Source organism: Sarcophilus harrisii, chromosome 2, assembly GCF_902635505.1.
Source record: "Sarcophilus harrisii chromosome 2, mSarHar1.11, whole genome shotgun sequence".
Lineage (NCBI taxonomy): Eukaryota > Metazoa > Chordata > Mammalia > Dasyuromorphia > Dasyuridae > Sarcophilus > Sarcophilus harrisii.
This window is the reverse complement of record NC_045427.1, coordinates 585,439,580-585,458,061: the sequence shown is the minus strand read 5'-3', so window position 1 is coordinate 585,458,061 and position 18,482 is coordinate 585,439,580. Positions and strand designations below refer to the sequence as shown.

The window sequence follows — 18,482 nt, the reverse complement described above, 5'->3', positions numbered from 1 at the left end:
TAAAGCACAAACAGTACTACAACTTACTGTTATCTATGAACAGATTCTTATGATGAATGAACAATAAATTATGTGCCTAAATATAGATAGGAGTGTCATTATGCTCCACTAATGTCTTATATTCACATGTTTCATCATGGTATGGAGAGGGCCCTCTGTTCCTCAAGGATATGCAAGTAGGGCTTACTTTTAAGTGCTATTAAGTTAGAAAAAGCTGTGAGTATGGGCCCATTTTTTCAAGGAATAGCCTAGTTAAAATTGGAGAGACTCACTACCAAAGAGAGGGAGGAGAAGGGAAAGGAAGAAAAAGGAATGGAAGGTGATGTAAAGTCCAAAAGAATCAGAAAAACAAAGATAACTTTTTCAGGAACAATAACTCTAGAAAAACATTAATCGAATTAAAAAGGGATTATGATCTACATTGGCAGAAGAAAAACCCACACAGATGAAATTATAGATCTTTGAAGTATGATAAATAAAGTGTCAATAATGTATAAATGAGATGGACAATACAGTCAATTTGACAAATTTAATGACATGCATATTTATTACATTAATAAGTATGTATTGAATTGAATGATTTTGCTCTATGATAACAGGTATAAATAGTTAAGGGAGATCTAAGGGTCCAAAGCTAAATTTCCTGAACTTTTGTCTATGACCAACTTTTCTCAGAGATTTGCTATTCTATGTTATTCCATTACACAACAGGTAAACTCCTAGGGATGTTAGATGAAGAAAGAAAGATTGCTTTTCAAGGGTAGATCTAATCCTTGGCAAAAACTTGGGCAATAAGGGATTTGATTCTGAAAAATAAACAAAACAAAACAATCGGGTGCTGGGACTAGGAACAATGCAGAGAAACTAGGAGCTGGTGTTGAGAAAGTATTTCTGATGTCAAAAATAGAAAAGATTAGCAGAAGAGGAGCAGGAAACTATAAAATCTGAGTGAAGGTTTCTGCAAGAATAAATAGCTGGCTGAGAAGAAATTATCTGAGAATGAGGGATGGATTTTTGGAAAATGGATTACAATAAAGAAATGATGGGATCTTGCCAGGAATGGTGCACATCTCATAAGGGCAAGTTGAAATAAATTTGAATGGCACTTTTGACCAAGAGTATTGAAGTCAGAATCTTCAACCAACTGGTTACTACAGACAGTGGCAAGTACAAAATACAGGAACAAGATTCAGTAGAGATTGGCGAGTATAAAAACAGGAATAAAATGAAGTTCAGAAAACCAATACTTTACAGGAGACAATAACCAGAGAAGGGAGCCAAAAGATATGTTTCAGACATCTCTAGATAAATGTGCAGTGTATACAAGATTTAATTCAAATAGGTCAATTCAACCTCCTAGGTATTACTAAGGCCTGGTTGATTGTTACTTATGATTAGAATATGAAGACAGAATACGTACACTGTTCAAAAGGAACAAATCAGAAAAAAAAAGTAGCAATGATGTAGGAGTCTAAATTGAGAATGGTAAAGGAAAATATTAAGGAGAAAAAGAAGTGACTTGGGATGAAAGCATACTACAAGTCATTAGGCCATAGTGAGGAACTGAATAATAGGCTCAAGAAATACTAAAAATCTATCATGGAGGCAAGATACAATAGTGATGAGAGAGATTTTCTGGAGGGGTGTGTGTGTGTGTGTGTGTGTGTGTGTGTGTGTGTGTGAGTGTTCTTCAAAATGTGGAGAAAGTGATAAGGAGAACTCTCTTCTAAAACTCATTTTTATCAAATAGAACTAGTAAAAACTAGAAATGAAAGGAATAGTAGGAAGAGATAAGACCATACTATTTATAAATTTCATATTAGATAATTAGGAAAAAGATAAACACAGTTTGACATATACTCACCATTATCCTTGGGAGAATGGACTAAAAGAGCTCAGAGAATGGATATCAACCAATCAATCAACAGAAATTTAAGTGAGTATCATGTACCAGGTAATTAATACTAAGTAAGTTATATTAATTTATAATTAATTATAAGTAATTTATATTAAGGATTTATATTAAGCCTCTGGAAGGTCCAAGAAAAGCCACTAGCCAAAAGCAAAACTTGATCTGGCTCTTGAAGATAGCTAAGAGTTCTAAGGATTGAAGGAAAGGAGGGAGAGCATCCAGGAATAAGGGACAGACCTTTCCAAGCAGAGGAGATGGAATATTTTCCAGAAAAGCAGCAATAAGAAGAGCAGTACGGCTGAACTTCAGAATTTATATTTGAGCTCAGAGATAATAAGGAGATATGAGAGTTTATTGGGGGCATGGTGATGGGGGGGACTGTGTGTTACATGGTTATGCCTGACGATCAACTAAGCAGGATTAGAAGGATTGCAGGGAAGGCTCAGTTTGGAATAGTCAATAAAAATATATGGTTGACCTAGGATGGTTTTATCACTTTTTCAAACTCTTTTCAGAAGTAGGTGAGCAGGAACAAAAAAGGAAGATTGTTAGAATAATAGGGGTAAGGCAGTAGTGGTGATAAGATTAGGAAACAAGGGATTCAAGAGTAGAAGATAGCTTCCAGTTAAATTGGTTTATCAGCAGATTGAGATAAGTGGAATTCCACATAACCTGAAATTAAAGAGGAGAATTTGGCCCAGAAGAGATGGAATATTTTTTAAAATGAAACTCCAACCATACAAAAAATAAATGAGATGAAGAACAAAAGTAAGGGTGGGCTAGAGAGGTCAATGTGGACATACAAGGAGCTCTTCAATGATGGAGACAGCTAGATGGCACAGTGGATAGAGTACTGGGCCTGGATAAGGAAAACTCATCTTCCTAAGTTCAGATACGACCTCAGACACTAGATGTGTGACTCTGGGAAAGTCACTTCACTCTATTTGCCTCTTTTGTAAAATGAGCTGGAGAAGGAAATGCTAAATCACTACAGTATCTTTGCCAAGAAAACCCAATTGGGGTCGCAAAGAGTCAGACATGACAGAAAAATTATTGAACAACATTAAGGATAGCTAAGATTTACAAAATTCTTTATTGTTTACAAAGTACTTTTATATAACTTATTTGATTCTCAAGGCAACTATGTCATATAGCTATTTCAAACAGTTTTCCCTGTTTTAAAAATGAGCAAAGTGAAACTGACTTATTAAGTGATTTGATTCATGTTCATATCACTAATGAGCTTCAGGGATAAACGTGAAACTCGTATCTCAACTCCATTTACAATGATTTACCTTCCTGAAATCACTTCCTTTCATTAACTTAAATTTTAAAATGCATATACAGAAGATTAGGTAACTGAGAAGCATGTCTTTTTAAGAATACTGCCAAACATCAAAGCTCAGAGCAAGTTGAAACTGACAGTGACCAATAAGGACAACAAATTTTTTTTTTAAGGTGGAAGCAAAAGGAAAATCAACGTCAGGATAAGACCATTTTTAGTGGTTCTTTTTTTAAAACTGTAACTTTATTTTACTTTTTTATCAATTACCAAGCAATGATTTTTCTCTTCCTCCTTTCCTCTAACTGAAAAAAGAATAAAGGAAAATTCTTATAACACACTGCACAGTCAAGCAAAACATTTTTACATTATGATAAGTGGACTAAGACTAAAAGTATATTTTCTCTCAGGATTTGGGTATCATGCTTCATCATTAGATCTTTGGAATTAGGGTTGGTCATTAGACTGATCATAATTCTTGCATATTTACTTTATCTAAAGCATAATAGATTTTTGTTGTAGCCCTTTATTTTAACTCTGTGTGATTCTTTTATGTTCCAAATGTGTTTCGTAGAGGCAGTTGGTGGCATTATGAATAAGGTACTGAACCCGCAGTCAGGAACAAATAAGTTCAAAGTTCAAATCCAGACTCAAACACTTACTAGTTGTATGACACCAGGTAAATCATTTAATCTCTGATTGCCTCAGCATCCTCAATTGTAAAATGGGGATAATAATAGAACCATAGAAAATTATTGTAAGGGTCAAATGAGATATTTGTTAAAAAAAAAAAAAAGTATTGAGCACAATGCCTAGTACATAGTGGATACTATATAAATGCTTATTCTCTTCCTTTCCCCTTTGTTTATAAGAAACACATTGCTGGATTTTGCATTCTAATTCCTTCTGCTATTCTCTTCCTTTTTAAGGGTGATTTTATCCCATTCATATTCACTATTATGATAATAAATTGGGTTTTTCTTTTCACCTTGCTCTATTAATTTTTTCCTCTTTGTTTTCTGCTGTCATTTTAAAAAAGAAGAGTGATATATGAGAGGAGAGTATAAAAATACTAGTGTTATAAATCTGGTGTAATTTGCTTCTGCTACTTTACTTCTCTTTCCTTCACTAAGAGGCTTCATTACAGGTTCTTATATTTTCTTTTTAAGCCTCCTTTTGAAATCTATCCTTAGTTAATTTTGCTTAGGAATAATCTCTACCTTTGCTTGTCCTTTACTTCCTTCTTTCCTTTCCCCACCTTTTTCTTTACTGAACTAAATGTACTTTGGTAATCAACTGTCTCTCTGTCTCTGATTTTCTCTTCTCTCTTTCTCTTTTTCTGTCTTTATTTCTCCTTCTCTTTGTTTTTTTACCTCCCTTCCTCCCTTCCCCCTTCGCCCCCCCCCCCCATTCTTCCCTTCTTTGAACAATTCTGGTTAAAATGGAATTCATTCCATACTCTTCTCCTCCCTTTCCTCTTTGTATAAAATTAGGTCATGATTAGTGTGCATAATAAATCTGCTTGAAGTAGCTGAATAATTTATATTCACACTATATGTTTCCATTGGGTTGCAATGAATTAACATATTTTACATAATTCTAACTTTAAATAGTGATATGCTTTAAAACATTCAATCACTTCAAAGGATTCCTTATTTGCACTAATCTGGATTTAGCTGTAGTCTTCTACTTGCAAACTGTGATTATGTAAAAGAATTTTCCCCACTCTTCTTTTCCTTCCCCCTTCCATACTATATTCCTTTGCTTTTGTCTTCTTTTAAGATAATCAAAACATAACAAAAGTACCTTCAGGTTTTCTTTCTTCTTAAACTCCCACTATGACTTTTGATTATTATTGTGTTCTGAGAGAACACACATACTGTCTTCCCATATTAGAATGTAAATTGTTTATCTTTGTTTAGTACCTTATGACTAAACATTTGCTCAGTTTTAAATTAAAAAAATATTTCTCTTGAATCTTGTGTTTATATTTCAAAGTTTCTATGCAGATCTTGTATTTTTAAAAATCAGGAATGCTTTAAAGTCCTTTATTTCATTAAAAATAAATTTTTCTTGTATGATTACACTCAATTTTGTTGGCTAATTACTCTGGGTTGTAAACCTATTTTTTTTTTCTGACACATATTCTGAACTCTCTGTTCCTTTACAGTGATAGATGCTAGATCTTGTGTGACCAAATTGTAGTTCCTTGGAACTTGAATTGTTTCTTTGTGATTCCTTGTGATATTTTTTCTTTGACCTAGAAGTCCTTAATTTTGTCTACATCTTTTCTGAGGATTCTTATTTTGGGTTTTCTTTCAGGGGATAACTGAGGATTGTAATTTCATTTTAATTTCTAATTCTAAGAGCTCTGAGTAGTTGTCTTTTATGGTTTCTTGAAACATGATGTCCAGGCTTTTCTTTTTGGAGGTCCTGACTTTCAGGAGGTCCAATGATTCTTAACGTTTTTTTTTTCTTCTTGATCTGTTTTACAGGTTAACTGCTTTTGCTATGAAATATTTTACATTTTACTTTTTTCTGCCTTCTGACTGTTTTAATACTACTTGTTGTGTCATGGAGCCATTAATTTCTATTTAGTTGGTTCTTGTTTTCAGGGAGTTTGCTGTACAAGTAAGGTTCATAACTTTTGTGCTAAGCTGTTAGTTCTAGTTCGAATATTCTTCTATGACTTTCATTCTTTAGTATGAGATTATTTAGTTTCCAATTATTTTTTGGTCTACTTTCCCCTGGCTTTTTGTTGAGTGTAATTTTTATTGCATCGTGGTCTGAAAAGGATACATTCACTATTTCTGCCTTACTGCATTTGAGTTTGAGGTTTTTATGTCCTAATATATGGTCTATTTTTGTATAGGTTCCATGAACTGCTGAAAAGAAAGTGTACTCCTTTCTGTCTCCATTTCGTTTTCTCTAGAGGTCTATCATATCTAACTTTTCTAGTATTCTATTTACCTCTTTGACTTCTTTCTTATTTATTTTGTGATTTGATTTATCTAATTCTGAGAGTGCAATGTTGAGATCTCCCACTATTATAGTTTTGCTATGTATTTCTTCTTGCAGCTCTCTTAATTTCTCTTTTAAGAATTTAGATGCTACACCACTTGGTGCATATATGTTTAATATTGATATTGCTTCATTATTTATGCTACCCTTTAGCAAGATATAGTGCCCTTCCTTATCTCTTTTAATTAGATCAATTTTTGTTTTTGCTTGATCTGAGATCAGGATGGCTACCCCTGCTTTTTTGACTTCACCTGAAGCATAGTAGATTTTGTTCCAACCTTTTACCTTTATTCTGCATGTATCTCCCTGCTTCAGGTGTGTTTCCTGTAAACAACATATTGTAGGATTCTGGCTTTTAATCCATTCTGCTAATCGCTTCCTCTTTATGGGGGAGTTTACCCCATTCACATTTATGGTTAAAATTACCAATTCTGTATTACTTGCCATCTTGTTAACCCCTATTTATGCTTTTCTCCCTTCTTTCCCCCTTACCCCCCTGCCCAGTATTAAACTTGTGAGCACCACTTGCTTCTCACAGCCCTCCCTTTTTAGTATCCCTCCTCCCCACCTTAGAGTTCCTCCCCCTATCTTACTCCTTTCCCTCACAGTTTCTGTATTCCCTTCTGCTTAGCTTATTCCTTCCCTTTTCACTTTTCCCTTCTCACTTTTCAATGAGATGGGAGAAGTTTCACCATATATTGAATATGTCTAACATTTTTTCTCTTAAAGTCAATTCTTATGGCAGTAAAATACCCACTATATTCATCCCCCTCCATTCTTTCTCTCAGATATAATAGGTTTCCTTTGCCTCTTTGTGAGATATAGTACCCCCACTTTACCCTTTTTCTGATACAATGTCCTTTCCACCTCTAATTTCTAGAACAAGGTATACATGTATTTTTTATACATCTTTACAGCATAAATATAGTTCCCAAGATTTCTTTTTACCTTTTTAGGTTTTTCTTGGGTTCTATATTTGCAGATCAAACTTCTTGTTAAGTTCTGGTTTTTTCACCAAAAATAGGTGAAATTCGCTTATTTCGTTGAATGACCATCTTCTTCCCTGGAAAAAGATGCTCATTCTGGCTGGGTAAGTTATTTTGTTTACATCTGGCCTTGTTTCCAAATTCTTTCCAATTTGTTCATTTCTTTACCAGGTGAACAGCCTCAGTCCTCTTTCAATAGATAAACTAAAATACTCTGCACAATTGATCCCAGCTATATCCCATCCCTACTATCCCCAGACTTCTCTGTTTGTCTCCTTATGCCAATTATTCTGGAAAAAAAAGAGCCATTGTGACTTTTTATTAGATGTTCCTGTTAGGATTCAATCTAGTGAGCTTTTTAGATCTTTGTGGAGGAGTTGTTGATGAAAGGTTAGTTATATTTTTTCTACTCCACCATCTTGGTTGTTCCCTAAAATGAATTTCCAATGTTAAAGGATGATGATAATACAGAGAAGAGAAGACTAACTATTCAATTCTTATTTTGCTTCTACTTTTTTAATACTAAGAAAAAGTATCATAATGAGAAGATTAGAACAAAGGCAATTGATAGGGAATTGAAACACCAAATAATTGAGAATACTGAAAGGAATATCTAATATCATTAGTAAATTCAAGTCACCAGTCTTGAATGAACCCCATTCTACAAAACTGAAAGAAATCAACTGTTGTTGATTTCTGAAAAACTAAAAAATAGAGAGATGACACAAGACTGTAAAAGAGCAAATATTTTCCTAGTTTTCAAAAAAAGAAAAGAATAAATATTTCAAACTATCATTCTGTAATTATGACTTCAATTCCTGGAAAATCTCTTGTTATATATGTTATATACAGGGATTATGAACATTTTGAAAGGAAAGAGGTGATCACTGAGAATGAGCAGAGCTCATTAAGAACTAGTCATGTAAAATGACCTTTACATATTTTTTTTCCTAATAGGGTTAGGAGACTGACAGCTCAGAGGAATATGAATGATATATGTTGGAATTTCAGTAAGGCATTTGACAAAGTGTTTCATGATAGACTTGTGTACAGGTTGGAGAGCTGTGGGATAGGTGATGGCATTTAAAAAGAATTCAGAACTGGCTGAGAGACTGGATCCTTCCCCAAAAGAAATGAATGAACAGTTCTCAGAAGGAAACTTCCAAATACACAAAAGATTGCTCCAAATCACTAATAATGGGAGAAACTAAAATTACAATTACTCTGAAGTTTCACTTCATAGCTGAAAAATTTGGCAAGATGGTAGAAGATGAGAAGTTATTGTTATAACGGCTATCGAGAAAGAGATACATCTTAAAAAGATGTTGATGGAACTGTGAATTGATCCAACCTCTTTGGAAAGTCTTTTAGAATTGTGTTATAAAAATGACTAAAATGTCTATAATCTTTGATCCAGAAATCTCACTTTTAGCTAGGATTCACAGGTAGAATTACACAAGAAAACATTTATAAAAGCACTTTTTGTAGAAAATATAGAGCCAGAAATGTAGCAGAAAGCTGGAGAATAACTGAAGACAGATTTTTTTGTGGTACTTAGATGATGTAAAGGATAAAATGCTAGATGTGAGCTGAGAAGACCAGAATTCAAGTCCTACCAAAGATCCTTACTACAGATGGCCCTAAACAAGGTACTTTATATCTTTTAGCTTCAATTTCCTCATCTATAAAACATGAATAATAATAGTATGTATTTCTTAGAGAGCAAATGAGATGCTAATATTAAAAGGTAATTTCTATATAAATGTTGCTGAGCCATTTCAATCCTGTCCAACTCTTAGTAACCCCATTAGGCTTTTCTTGTCAAAGATACTGGAAGGGTTTGCCATATTCTTCTCAAGCTCATTTTACAAATGAGGAAAGTGAGGCAAACAGGAGTAAGTGACTTGCCCAGGGTCACACAGCTAGTAAATGCCTGAGACTCCATTTAAACTAAGGCTTTCCTGACTCCAAGACTTGCACTCTATTCATTGTACCACTTAGTTATACACAATATAAATGTTGGATTTATTATTATTTCAGAGGTCAGAGCAATGATGGAAGTGGTAGAGAGGCCTATTTCAATTCCCTATAAGGAAATATTTTATAACAATTGCAACTGTCCCAATGTAGAATGGGCTAACTCAAAAGATAATCAAGCTTTCCATTATCAGAGGTCTTCAGGAAGAAGTTAGATTAATCATATGAAATTAATAGGCATAAATGCAGTCTTACATTTAGGTTAAAGAAATCACCTACCAAGGTGTTTATTAGAAGATATTTTTGTTCAAGTACAAATTAAACTAGATGGACTCTGAGGTATCTTGCAATTTTGAGAGTTCATGATTTTAGAAGACATAATGGTATAGGGATTCCAAGATTTTTTAGTTAGAGCTATCTTCAAGGAGTCTTTAAGAAGACATATATGTTTGGGAACTGGCATATAGAATACAATGAGGTGCTCAGAATTCAATTTACTTGAGGTGGAATAATAATACCTCTATCTTCTCTATTGGTGAATATCATATTGGGCCACATGAGGTCTTGGGGCCCACAGAGGAAGTTTGTGGGGGAAAGGAGGTAAAGCAAAGGATGTTTTCCTCTCCGGAGGAAGTTATTAGATAGTCCTGTAAGGAAAAAGAGACCTTTCTACATCTCACAGCTGTCACATCAGAAAGAAGGAGTTGAGAGAGTCTTAATTCTCTTATCTGAAAGATCACTTTATATATAGACAGATTGAACTGAATAGTGACATTTTAAGGAAAAACCCTCTCCTCAGGTCCATTACAAAACCTCTCTGTCATACAGCTTGAAATTCCATCAATTAACAAATTCACTTGGCTTAACAAGCATACATTCTGGGCAAGAAATAGCTGCAACTAGTAGTAAAGCAGCTTAGCTTAATCAAACTTCTCTCCTAATACCCAGTTGAAATACACTGAGAAAAAAACTAGAGCTTTTATGACAGCCTTCCTTTTCTCATCCTTCATCACCTCACCTTACTTGAAGTGAGGCTGGCAGGATAACGATGTCATGATGATAGCAAGATATCTTTAGAGAATTTTCCTTATGATTATTTGTTATAAGAATGTGGGCGATGAGTTCAGGACTATCTTCATACACTATAAAGAATGGACAGATGAGATAGCCTCTCTAAGATAGTCATCTTGATTAATAAAATTGACTTTAATATTCCTGAAGAGGAAATGACTTCATAGTACTCTAATTAACACAGGAAATATTTGTCAAGTTTTCACATTTTTTGTTATTTAATCATGAAAAAAAGAAAGCCTCCCTCTCCCCCCAAGTCAAGTATAGCTTAAACAAGAAATGGAAGCAATTTGAAATCTTTAGAGATAAAGGGGAAGCTCAGTAATTCTATCTTGACATAAAGTTGTTTGTTTTGTGATGCTCTGATGCAAAGGTATTAAACACATATGGGTGTTGGTGGCCAGCAACATTTCCAAGTGTAGCCAAATAAAGTTAAAATGCAATTGGGAAATATTTAACAAATATTAAAAATACTAAAAATAGATAACAATACATTTTAAAACTAAATCAATACATGATCCAAGGGATCCTCATATATGGATTAGTGGCCTTCATTTCTTTTTGTTTGACACAACTTCTTGAATGTCTTTTTCCCATAACTCTTTGTAAATTCTTTGAAGGCAGCATCTTTCCTCCATATTTGTCTTTGTTTTTCTAGCATAACAACCTGCATATAGTAGGACTTAATAAATATTTATTCTAGTTTCCTTAGAATGGTGACATACGTTGGAACCCTTCTCCCCTCCTGCAAATTCTTTGGCACATATTCCAATACTCTGAAAGATGTGTTTGCTTTTTTGTAAAACTCTTACATATTCCAACTATTTCAGTACAAGCCCATGAAGACACAACATGATTACTATACTTTTAGTCAATATTTTAATTATTACTTAAGTTTGGATTGACATAGTTATAGAATTATGCTAAACTAAGTCTTAATATATAAATTATAGTTCAGATATTTCTTTCTTCTATTTTTCCAAATTTGATGAGATGTTGTCATGATGGCAGCTAACAGAGCAAATTCAATCTTGGACTTCAGTAATGGAGGAGTAACATACATATTAAAGTTAGTTGATATTCCCACTGTACTTAGTCTTCATTTGACCACATTTGGAATATAATGCTCATTTCTATGTGTCACATTTTGTGAAAAGAAGTGACAAACTGAAATAGATCAAGAGGAGAACATATAAATAGGAAAAATACTAGAATGATAGGATAGCTTCAGGAATAAGGGGTGGTCAGACTGGAGAGTATGGTTCCTTCCAACTGTAAGGAAGGGAGCTACAATATCTAGTTGGCTTTCAGAATTTGAAGAAATGTTACATGGCTTTGGGATTAAATTTGCCCCATTGGCCCTAAAGGGTTCAATGAGGAGGAGAAGGTAAAGGTTGCAGGGAAGTAGATTTTATAGGAAAAAAAACTTCTTCAGCCCTTAGAATTGTCCAAAAGAGGAATGGAAGCCTTGGGAGGCATTGGATTCCTGTCATTATAAGTGGTTGTATTGTAAAGGGGATTCCTACACAGGAGCTGATTGGGATTGATAAATTCTGACTTCCCCTTATACCTCTGAGGGGCTGAGATTCTATGAAGCTGAAATCTAGGAGTGGTTTGTGCTCAACATGAGCTTCCTGATATTGTTTGGTTATCCTCTATTTTAAAGGTTTATTTGGAAGTTTCACCAATTATGCTAGGAAAATTCAAAAAGCATGTTCACTGTATTGATTATAGAAAACATACAACTTTTTCTATGATCTGGCTTACCCTGGCAATGCTTATCATCTGTTGCTCTGAATCCCTCTGAATAATGATTTTTTTTGCAGCTATAGAAATAACAAATGGATACTGACAGAAGGAAAACCTGCTCAAAAACAGAAACAGAAAACAGATTAAGGAAAAGCATTTCTTTTTTAGTGAACTATCCAAGGGAATCTACCTAAAAAAAAATCACCATTAAATGGATACCCTTTTATAATCTATTTACCAGTTTGGAATGAACCTTTCTTCTGAAAGTAAATGAACTTTTTACTACTTTTTAATTAAATCAAATTTTTTTTCATTGCTATGCATGATCAGGTGAGAAAGGGTTGCATTTGGTTAGTTACCTATCTTACCTTCGCGAGTTTCCGAAGCACTGCCACGTGTGATATTCCTCCATGAGATCAATATGATCCAATGTAGAATTATAGAAATCGGTATAAGGAATAAGAGGAAGATGGGCCAGATCATTTGCAGTATCTGGAAAAAAACAACTTACAGCATGATCTTCATCATCTTACATATGAAACAGATTTTCAAGCATCTTATTTGTCTGTTTTATTGCTATAAAGTATTTTAATGTACAAAATAATAAGTTTTTGTTTGAGATTCTCATTTCAATAAATTCTAATTCCATTTGCAAAGAATGCTTTTAAATTGAGTGGAAACTTCTGCCAATGATTTTTTTTTTTTACAAACACACATGAACTATAAATATTCACACATATCCCCACACCCCATTGTGATTTCAGCAGTAAAGGGCACAGACCACCATTTCCATATATTGCTTTCTAACCTTAGTCATTGTCTCCAATGATCCCCAATAAATTAATGGAAATTTTGTTCTTAGTTTAGTAAGTGATCTATAACTGCTAGCTTTACAAAATGTCATTAAAACTTCACTAATACACAGGAGGACATAACTCAATAAAATATTTAAGAATATGCTTTATTATTCATGTAAATTCATTAAGAAAACTATTACTAAAATGAAAACTTACTTCAGAGTTCTCTTTGTGGGAGAGAACGTTAGTTTATCTGTGTAGGACACTAGAATATACAGGGGAAAGATTGCATACTTAAATCCACTTAAATAAATAAGTGCAAAATAAAATTAGTAGAAGGAAAAACCTACTAAGTAAAGCCAAGACTTTGGCTGCTGATGGAATCCACCAGGAACATTTTGTCATAGGTGGGAATTCTTCAGGTTTTGCAGGAAACAGGCGTAAGGAAATAAATTGTAGCAATCTGTCTACCAATTGCTTGAACCTTTTTTGTGATAATCTAGGAAAGATGTAGAAATAATTCTAATCAAATTTAACATTTTCTACACTTGGTTGACATGTTTATTGGTCAAAACATGCAAAAATTTCTAACATTCTTTTAAAATTATATCAATATCTTAAATTAGGAGGAATTAAAAAATATACATTTCTTAGAATAAGGTTTTTAATTAAATAAGAAATAAATACCAAAATGTAATTATTATAAAGTTGATTAGCAGGTAGTCTTTTAAGCTTTAATCATTTTCTAATATTGAGATATTTTTGCTTTTTTTAGCCTTTTAAATCAAACATAAAAGTTATTTTGAAAATGGATTCAATACATTACAAAATAGAGCATTATTTCTCATACAAATTGTTTACAAGTAGCCAATCTGCATTTCATTTTTTTTCTTCATTATGTTTTTTTCTCTTTTTTTGGTGAGACAATTGGGTTTAAGTGACTTGCCCATGGTCACACAGTTAGGGAGTGTTAAGTAGTCTGAGGCTGGATTTGAACTCTGGTCCTCCTTACTTGAGAGTTGGTACTCTATTCACTGCACTATCTAGCTGTCTCCTCCATCTTTTAAACAGGAAGAACCACAGAATGCTAGAATTGAAAAATATATCTAGAAAACAACAGTCTGATCTTCTAACTTTACAGAAGAGGAAATTGAGTCCAAAGAGGCAGAGTGTTGTTCAAGGCCAAATAACTAATAAAGTAACTGTGCTAAGCCATGAACCCAAGTCTTCTGCCTCACTTTTTATATTATATTATATTCCTTCCCCTAAAGTTCTAAATAATTAATAATAAGCAAGGTAAAAAAAATTAGATGGAAAAAAAGCATTATGGTAAATCAACATTTTGGAAATATTTGAAAAACTAGCAACAGAAATCTGCCTCATAAAACACATACATTAAAAACACTAAAATAATATAAAGTTGGTTATTTCTACTAAAGCATACATTTAATATCTTTGTACAGTAATATTTATACCATATTTTTGAAGCACTTTAATTTATAAATGTTACTAATATGCATTTGAAAATATTTCAAAGCATTTTACTATTAAATCGTTCAGATGGTTTCAAACAAACAATAAAACTTATAACATATAGTATCATGGAAAAATTACTTTTTAAACCAGTGAACAAGGAAATGATGGTCCGCTTCCACTAAGGTAGCTATCTGTCTTAGCAAGTGGGCATAGATGACATAAGTAGATGTGTTATTAAACTGAGGATTCTGCAAAAAACATTATAGACATTCTGTTAAAACTTTGTAACACTAAAAGGAAATTCATGACACATTCTAAATAAAATGAAATATCTGATGATACATTATAATTTAGGAAAACGAATTCAAACATAAAATATCAAATGAATATCCTTTAATGCCTAAATCGTTCCTTCAAAATGTACAGAAAACCTCTAGAATTTTATAGGGAAATAATTATATTTATTTTAAAAAACAATCTTTGAAAAGAGGAGAGTAGGAGGAATGGAAAACATTATATATTTTCCAAGGGAGAAAAGACTATTCTAAATTGATGGAGAGTGACTCAGAATTTTAAAAGACAACAATCATAATAACTTAGGTGCTTATAGCTCAAATGAATAGTAGGGTATAATAACAACTGTAGAGTATAATAACATTAAAACTTGAGATGTCTTACCTTCCCCTTTCTCAAGCTCCAACTCTTTCTCCCTCTTATTTCTACGGAGTTCCCCCTCATTTTTTTGTTCTTACTATTTATCAATCCTACTGTGATTTAACTTACTAATATTAACTTATTAATTATAATGACTATGAATCATAGGGCATCACAATCCTGAAAACATCCAAATTACAAGTGAACCAAAGGGCAATGGGAAAATATACAGGATGGGTCTAAGTAGTTTATAGAACATTACCACAAACTTTTCTGGGTAAGAAGTATGAAAGATAACAGCAAAAGGAGAGGACCCAGAGCAAGGGACAAGAATAACCGGCCCAAGTGCTTCACTGTTCCCCAAACAAACTTAAAGGAGCCCTTAGTATTTTGGGCAGATCCTCTTTGAGCAAATCATGAGATGACTCAAGAATCTGTCAGTCCATAAATATTTATTAAGGGCTTGCTATGTGTCAAGCACTATGCTGAGCACTGGGGATAAAGGCAAAAGACATTTTAGGCTCTTGGGGAGCTTAGTTACACAGAATGAAAAGGCATAGGTAGTTTGTGATGTTTACTGATGGAGGAAGTGTTCATATTGATGAGATCTCAAATTTGCTGAAGTGTGACCCAACTAAAAATTACATCTGATTTGACAAAAATACGTTGAAAATGAAATAAATTCTGATTCTGACCTCAAACTTTGTGAAGTATTTTGTAAGTAGGATCTAATTTCCCATATAAATATATTTATAATTTATTCAGAAGATGTCTTGTTTCTATGTAATTGTTTACATATTCTTTCTCTCATTAGATTGTAAGCAATTTTGAGAAAAGGATCTATTTCTGTTTTGCTCTGTTTCTTCTTGATGGTAGTTGCTTAATAAATGCTTATTTTGTTTAAATTTGTTTAAATTGATCGTTTCTAAATGTCAGCTTCTAAATGCCAATATTTCAAGTATAGGTAAGTTAAAAAGTAAATTGACAAATGTTTTTAAGATTCTGAAATGCCTTTCTGAGCCTTTGTCATCATTTCAAAAAGGTACAAAAACACCTCAAAGAATTCCATGGGACAATAAATCTTACTTCAAATACTGAAAAGTAAGAATAGGAGGAAGAGGAAGATGGCTTGATTGCAGATTTTCAAGAGACAATAGTCACAATAAGCAACTCAGTCTGATATTAATAGCTCATAGCTCAAATGAATAGCTAAACATGACAAGAGTAGAAACTGAGTTTCCTTGTCTATGTCTTGTTCCTTTTGTTGCAGTATTTGTTTTGTTTTTTCTCATCTCCTGTATCTCTTGCTCCTCTTTTTCTTCTTTTATCTTTTTCCATCTTTTACTCCTTGGTCCTACCTCCTTCCCTTTTTCATTTTTAAAGCACTCATTAAGTGGAAATAAATTTCATAATTTTTCATTTTCATGCAGTTTTATGTTCTCTGCTCTTAATTTTAAAAGTAGACAAGATGAATATTTGCTTGTTTTCTTTAAAAAACCCTACAACATAAAAAAAATTTTTATACATTTTTGTACGCAGATGACAATTGCTTTTCCCCTCACAATGGTTCTACGTCCTTCATAAGCTCCCCTTAAAAGGTTCTGTACATTGGTTTTATGGTGAAGCGTTCATAGTTTCTTATAAAATGGATTTCTCAAACATTTCTGAGAAAAAATGAGAAAATCTGAAACCTAATAACTAAAAGAAGGTAACTAAAGAGAAGAAATTATTTAACTATCAGGCCAAATGTAAGTTCTTTTACCCTGTGTGTTCTGGGTATGTGCACAACTAAAGTTCATGTGATAATGAAAGTAATTAAAATCCACTTTGGCTAAGATGTCTTTTATAAACATGTTAATAGTTTTATTTCTTTGGTCACAAATAGTTGTGATTCTCTAAAATATTAAGATATTTCACCCTAAATATCAATCTATATTTTATTACTTTGTATTTTTCACTGTATATACACAGGCTAATGTGACCTTACCTGTAAAAGTATAAAATATGCTCTAAGGTCATCTTTTGATCGTGGCCTGAAAAGAAACAGAGATCTGATCAATGGATATGATAAGTATTCAATTTCTCTTGAATTGATCAATAAAGTTTTCCCAGAAGAACTGAGTCATGCCAAAAGAGCTTAGGAGTTTTGGAGCTGAGAAAGGAAGGATTAGTTAGACCTAGGAGTGATTTTCACAAAGACGTCACTTAGCATTTATTTTGTCTCCCAAATAAGAATATGAGGAATTTTTCTGGGTTTCTATTTCCTCACCTGCCAAATGAGGAGGTTAGACTACATAACTTTAAAATCCACTCTAGGATGAACACCCTGTGATTTTTATTCTTCTTCATAAACTGTAAATAAAAGAACATTGCTTTGGAGTGGTCCAGAAAGAAAAGACATATTTGGGCAGAGAACCTGGCTGTTCTGAAAACCAAGAAAGAAGTTTACCAGGATATCATCTCAAGACATTGTGGCTCAAAGTAATGAAGTAGCAAATGGGTATTAACAAGATATTTAAACCACAGACTATAAATACAACTTGAGGCCACTCAGGTGAGGCAGTGAGTGCTTAAGTTCAAGTTTGGTCTTGGTCTTTGGCCAAATCATTTAACTTTTACTTGCTTCAGTTTCCAAAACTGTAAAATGATCATAATAACAGCATTGACCTTCAGGGTTTCAAATGAGATAATATTTTACAAGTACTTACTTCACATAGTGCCTGGTATATTGTAGATGCTATATAAGTGCTAGCTGCTGCTATTATTACTATTTATTACTACTACTACTGTCTACTGCTGCTGCTGTTATTACTAATACTATTACTACTAGTACTGCTACTATTTCTTCTTCTTCACTACTACCACAGATGCTGCTACTGCTGCTACTACTACTATTATTACTACTACTACTTCTACTACTATTACTACTTCTACTACTACTATTACTACTACTACTACTACGTCTACTACTACTACTTTTACTACTACTATTACTACTACTTCTACTACTTCTATAACTACTACTATTTCTACTACTACTATTACTACTACTACTACTGTTACTACTACTATTATTACTACTACTACTACAACTACTACTATTATTGGTGCTACTGTTGCTACTATAACTACTACTTCTACTACCACTACTATAACTATTAATACTACTATTATTGCTACTGTTGCTACTACTTCAGATTGAGAAAAGCTTGGGACCAAATTAAACACAAATGTTGAAGAACAAGGCATACTTTTTGGTTCATCTTTTATTTCTGATGAGTTAATAATTTTAATTTTTATGAAAAATATATTTTAACATAAATAATGGTATAGTACTTCCTTTCTTCAGTTCTTAGTAGTTCAGTCCAAAAATCTAATTTCTGCATTTTAATGTTTTTTATTACCATAAGTCCTAGAAATACTTCTATGAGTTGCTTAATAGTCAGAGGTAAACCAAGACAGTGCCTAGCACATAATAATTCCTTATTAAACACTTGCTGATTGATTGACTGATGTATATTACTACTTTAACGCCAAAAGTATGATCAAACTTATGC

The 18,482-nt window shown here is 33.0% G+C and overlaps 1 protein-coding gene across 1 annotated transcript in view; it reads right to left on the bottom strand.

Annotated features, from left to right (window-relative positions):
* The window catches only part of HECTD2 (HECT domain E3 ubiquitin protein ligase 2), a 103,890-nt gene that overhangs the window by 34,210 nt on the left and 51,198 nt on the right, over positions 1 to 18,482 (bottom strand). Inside the window, exons 8-12 of the mRNA XM_031956035.1 lie at positions 16,913 to 16,958; positions 14,410 to 14,519; positions 13,146 to 13,294; positions 12,367 to 12,490; positions 12,017 to 12,113 (exon numbers count right to left, since the gene is read on the bottom strand). Of these exons, the coding sequence (XP_031811895.1) occupies positions 12,017 to 12,113; positions 12,367 to 12,490; positions 13,146 to 13,294; positions 14,410 to 14,519; positions 16,913 to 16,958 (526 nt within the window). The remainder of the gene's footprint in view (positions 1 to 12,016; positions 12,114 to 12,366; positions 12,491 to 13,145; positions 13,295 to 14,409; positions 14,520 to 16,912; positions 16,959 to 18,482) is intronic.